General features: G+C 37.3%; 1 protein-coding gene across 1 annotated transcript; it reads left to right on the top strand.

The window, feature by feature from the left end:
- The first annotated feature begins 4,804 nt into the window (after nt 1–4,804).
- Nucleotides 4,805–5,752, top strand: LOC114610174 (olfactory receptor 1E5-like). The gene has a single exon (XM_028754649.1). It carries the CDS (start codon nt 4,805–4,807, stop codon nt 5,750–5,752), a length of 948 nt encoding a protein of 315 aa, XP_028610482.1.
- The last annotated feature ends 309 nt before the right edge of the window (nt 5,753–6,061 follow it).

The raw sequence follows: 6,061 nt of genomic DNA, 5'->3' as shown, positions 1-6,061 counted from the left end.
AACTTAAGAATCATTATTCATCTAACTATATAGATAGTGAAAAGGCATCTCACAAAAAATTCTATCCATCTAGAAATCATTTATATATGTCTATCTATCTGCCTTTGTTTCTGTCTATCATATATCTCAGAAATCAAATCAGAATATATAAACACATTTGAAAGTAATGGAAAATTTACAAAACGCAACAAAACAAGATGATTTGAATATTTAATTTACACAAGGAGCTATCTAACTAGCCCTATGACATATAAGATGTTCAAATTCAATATATTGCAAGTGAATATTAATTTAAAATAGCATGAGATCCCCAGAGGGTGAGGAGCTGGGCGTAGCACAGTGGCAGCCTGTTTGCATATATGCCTGAATTCCATCCTGAGCACCACAAAAAATAAATGAATAAAATTTAAAAGTCTAAAATTCTAAGTATTTCTGAGTATTGGCATTGTCAAAACTCATTTTTATTACAAATGGAAACAAAACTTGTAAAAATCCTTGAAGTGCCATTAAAATTAGTTATTTTCCCTAACCAACACTTTCAATTTTTTTGAGTGTTACATAATTTATACATTTCTCTACTCTATTTCCTCTCTTCTCTCATATAGCCCTCCTTGGTGTTCTTGAATTCATAGCCTCTTTTTTCATTAACTGTTAATGCATGCATATATGTATGTATATATGTATGTATGAATGTATATATTCATATACACATATATAGCACAGTGCCTAATATTGAGTCTCTAGATATAGAATGATCTGATATGTATCAGTTGCTAAACAAAGCCAATCTGTTTTTTAGACTGTTACATAACCAGTGACTAACCAGTGACAGAGCATAGTAGACAACACAAGACATGATTAGCACAGTGCCTAAATACAACCTGCTTGGTCTGTATAATGTTATTTGCCTGTATGTTTTCAGGACTGATAATTTGCTCTTCTGGACAATGCTATTTCTTCATCTCTCAGCTAGAAACCTAGCTGAGTACTCAGTGCTAGAGAAGTTATGGATATTGGAGATAGTCTACAACCACTAATTTACTAAAACAGAATAATCCCTATCAACAACCTAAATATTTGCTCTTATACCCACAGATAAGTGTAGTCTACATCCCTCACCAAGGAATTTTCTCTGACAGTCTATAGGAAAAACAGAAATCCCACTTGACAGCTGCAGTATGTTTCCTGTCCCTGGAGATTCAGAGATAATTGGTTTCTCTCCTCACCAATGGGAACTCTGAAGCATGAGTACCTGGTAAATATTCCCATATGTGCCACCTCCAGGCTTTCCAGTTCAAATATTGTAACCCCAGAAATATACTCTACACATACATACAAACCTTGGGTTTGTTTCCACTCCATGAGAGGAAGAGTTTGAGTCTCTGGAAAGAATTGTAATATGAATTTGTCTGAAAGTAGCAGTATCTAAAGATCCTCAGAGCTTCATATCAACAAAGACTGGTTAAAAACAGTTGGGTAAGTGTAAAATCAGATGACCACAGTTTAGGTGTTTGCTTTTTTACTAATTCACTGAATTCTGCTTAGACAAATGTCTTCACTTCTTCATATCTTAGTTTCTTTAGTAGAAGAAATAGTTTCTCTTCAAAAATTAAAATTCTGATGGAATACATAAACACTTTTAGCACAGATAAGCAGGACACCAACAGTCAGAGCATATAATTTCTCTTTTCTGGATGTAGTCATGCAGATGTCCTGTCAATGTCTCTTTAGTTAATGTTTGACAAAAACACAGGATTTACTCCAGGTATGCCTTATATCCTGAGTCTGTATCCTTGAAATAAAAGCGATGTCATGTCTTGTTGCTAAGGAGAAAATCTCTTGAGAGTGAAATTCAAGTGGTAAATCAAAGGGCATTACTCCATGTTTTTCTGAGATGACAGAATATAACCGTTTCTTAATTTCTCCTTTGTCAAGTTTGTTTTGACTCTTCCTCTGTAGATCCATCTTAAAGATGTGCCTGTGAGAATGCTGGTCTACATGAATTTAACTTCAGAGCCTAAACTCACTGATGAGATTATCTAGTCAACACATTTTGATTCAAGTGGTCCAGCCACCTGTGGTCAACCTGAACACAATTTATCAAATTGTCCATACTGTCTCTGACCACGAGTGTCTCCCCATACTATGATCTTTTGCAAGGTGTGGGCACTTTATAATCTTGGTCTTGTTGCTTCTGCTCTTGATAGTTTATTATTTCTTCAGGTCTCAAGTTTTATTTACATTTTTCAAAAGAGCTTTACTTGAAGTCAAAATAGATGTTCTGAAGGTACCTTTTGAATGTCATCAACATAGTTCTCCTTTCGATGCTCACCCTAGCTTCTGACTGTATGTTTACATGTTTTGTTTATTACCAGTGTCCAGTTACCATATAATCACAGGGGCTGGGCTCATTAGGACTCTCCTTAAATGTTTTGTGTCCTCAGGTATTTCTGACATTAGATAAAAACTAAACAAGTACAGAAAAAGTTACAAACATGGTACCCTAGACCTACAATGGAGTGATTTTAAAGATTAGATCTCGGGCTTGGGAGTTATCTATGAATGCATCGATAACTGTGAGGAGCTAAGTTTGATGCCAAGAACCCATGTAAAACAAAACACAGTAGCATGTACTCCTACAGTGAGATGGGGATAGACACAGGATAATCCTCAGAAGCTCACAGGCCAGCTAACCTAGCTTATTTAGCAAAGGACAATGGACCCTGTCTCAATGAGATAGGAGACAAGAATTCACATCCAGGGTTGCTCTCTGACTCCCAAATATATGCATAAATGTGCTTGCATGCACATACCTGAACGTGCGCACACACACACACACACACACACACACGCAGTAAGAAAAATATTTTTATTTAGTTACTATTTACAAAATTATTTTTCCTAAATAGTTCACAACTATCTGTAGTGCATCTAAGAAAACTTAAAGGCCACCTGTCACCAGAAGTGAAATTTTCTTTGTGTTTGATGATCTGATAATGTGAGGAAAAGATACATTAGATATAGTTTGTGTGGACCAAAGAATATGTCACTGGTACAGTACGCACATATCATGATCTTTATATCTCCACTCCTGTGTATTGTCTCTGTAGCCTATAACCTTTTCAATCTCTCTCCTTCTGAAAATTACTTAGACTTGCTACATATGTCTCCTTATAACAGACTTCTTAGGTGTCTAAGACATTGCAGATATTCTCCAATTTGACAAACACTCAAATAGATCATTTCTTTGTTGGTACAATGAGGCAGCTTATAATTTCACATTTATTTTAGAGAATTTTGGTATTTGTATACTAGACTTTGGAATACAGCAGTTCCTTAGAAAAGAGAGCTGAAATATAGCCCATCCCTATCCACTTCACCTTATCTCAAGGTTCTATATGTGTTTCTTTAAAGCATCACTGCTTGCAATCTTTCTGTTGTTGTCATTGTTGGCTATGGTGTCTCACCATGTAGCTTAGCTCAGCATCTAACTTATTACCATCCTGCCTCAGGGATTACAGACATATGCCATTATTATCATTTTGCCTAAGTCTACAGAATACAAGGAGTTCAAGCACATGTCATGACATATAGCTTTGGCTTGCATGTATGCTTATACGATCCATATGGTTCTTCTCTACATAGCAAGAGAATGATCTTTTATGCCATAAATTGAACACTTTCTAATTAATTACTCACACATATTCACAAGTATCTTACTGACAATAAAATATAAATTCCCTAATCTGTATTAAAGAACCATGTGCTCCCTGTTTCTGCCTCTTTCTCCACCTTCCCTCTGCTACTCTCCTCTGAACTCCTCCTTTGAACTATGGTTGCCTTCTGTCTCCTCTAAAGAGATGTGCATATTACCATAGTGATGCTTCTCTATCTCTTTATTTAGGGTGCATTTGTAACCTTCCAATATATTCTTTACCTAGCAAACTTCATCTTATCTCTTCCTTCAACAATGAGTTACTTCCTAATCCCTAAACTTAAAGGGATCTGTCAGTCATTTTGACATCTTTCTTTCCTTTCTTATGTATATGTTTGTTGAGTCTGTCATAGCTCTGACAAAAATATTGTCCATACAAGAAAAGAAATCTGTGTTATGGGTAACATAACATAAGTATTCAATGAACATGGAGTGAATAAATTAGTCCTGGTAATCTCATTAGTGATATATTAGCAATAAGCCTAAGAACACAAACTCCATTTGTAAGATTTTAACTTTTCTGTGTTTTCCAGGAGACTCAGTTACTTTTTTGATAAATGAATTGCTATTGTTGAATATAGAGCACTCTCCAAAAGCTCGTGTATTATAGGCTTGGTGCCTGTTTAGTGCAAATGGTAGATAGTGGACACTAAAAATCATAGCTCAGTGGTTGTGGGGACTTCAGAGGGGATTGTAGGATCCTTGTCTCTTCCCTTTCCCCTCTTTCATGTCATAGCCATAAATCAGTCATAAACTGAGGCCCTAGCTATGAAGAAGTAAGCATTTTTGCTCTACACGTACTTACATGTACTCCCCGATATGACATGCTACCATGCCACAGGTCTAAACACAATGGAACCATGGGCCAAAACTCCAACACTTTTCTATAGTTTATTATCTTGGTTGTTCCTTCTAGTACTACTAGAACTAATGTGGTACATGTGATCATGACCAGATCAGAGGATCAATTTAGGTCTCAGTGGGAGAACACATAGCCATCAATGTTTTAATGACATCTTGTTTTTTCTCTGTTCCCATCAAGTTCTTGGTGTGCTGTTCTTCATTCTATCATTTTGTACCCACTGAATTATGATTACAAGAAACCACAGTAGTGTTTCTGAATTTCTTCTCCTGGGCCTCTCAGAGCAATGGGAACAGCAACCTCTCCTCTTTGGCATTTTCTTGGTCATATACCTGGTCACTGTGATGGGGAATGTGCTAATCATCCTGGCAATTGTCTCTGATCCACACCTCCACAGCCCCATGTACTTCTTCCTGGCCAACCTCTCCCTCACTGATCTGTGTTTATCATCTACCACAGTGCCCCAGATGCTAGTAAACATTGAAACTCAGAGGCACAGCATCCCCTATGCTGGTTGCCTGTCTCAGATCTATTTCTTCCTGTGGTTCATTGGACTAGATGTTTTCCTCTTGGCAGTGATGGCTTATGACAGACTTGTGGCCATATGTTATCCCCTTCACTACACCTTGGTCATGAATCCCAGATGCTGCATCCTGCTGGTGAGTGTATCCCTATTCCTTGCCCATTCCTATGCTCTAACCCATATCATTCTCTTGTCTCAACTATCCTTCTGCATGGACAACATCATTCCCCATTTCTTTTGTGAACTGCTTCCTATGTTGAAGCTCTCTTGTTCCAACACTTATGCCAACCAATGTGTGCTGCTCTACTGGGGAGGAGCATTAACTGTCTTGATCCCCTTGTTAATTATTGCTTCATATGTCCGAATTGTGGCCACTATTGTGAGAGTCCCATCAACAAGCGGAAAGTGGAAGACCTTCTCCACCTGTGGGTCCCATCTCTCAGCAGTCTGCCTGTTCTATGTGTCTGCTATTGGGGTGTATTTCATTCCATCTGCTGTTGATTCCACTATCAAGGATAGGATTGCAGCAGTGATGTATGCTGTAGTAACCCCCATGCTGAACCCATTCATCTACAGCCTGAGAAACAAAGATATGACAAGTGCCTTGAGAAGATTCCTGAACAGGATTTTGCTGCAGCCTCCACAAAACTAAAAGCATCCTTCGGGGAATTCAGGGGAAAACAACTTTGTTTGATGCTAAAGTTCAAACCTTGGGTTTTGCACTTGCTAGATTTACAGTCCAAGGCAGTCTTTAAAAAGTTCATTGAGCCATAATTCTCTAACTTAGTAAAAGGTAATAAAAACATAATCTCTATTGTACGTGTTTCTGATATTTATGTGTGTGCACATACATATGAATTTGCTTGCTTTATTTCATTACTTAAATATCTATTATCATCAACAAGATCCACCATGATCTTCTGAGTAAATTTTCTTTCTTTATCATTACACAGAAAAAAAA

The sequence above is a fragment of the Grammomys surdaster genome, unplaced genomic scaffold, assembly GCF_004785775.1.
Source record: "Grammomys surdaster isolate TR1022 unplaced genomic scaffold, NIH_TR_1.0 126035, whole genome shotgun sequence".
Classification (NCBI taxonomy): domain Eukaryota; kingdom Metazoa; phylum Chordata; class Mammalia; order Rodentia; family Muridae; genus Grammomys; species Grammomys surdaster.
The sequence above is the reverse complement of the archived record's forward strand: the minus strand, read 5'-3'. Positions and strand labels throughout refer to the sequence as shown.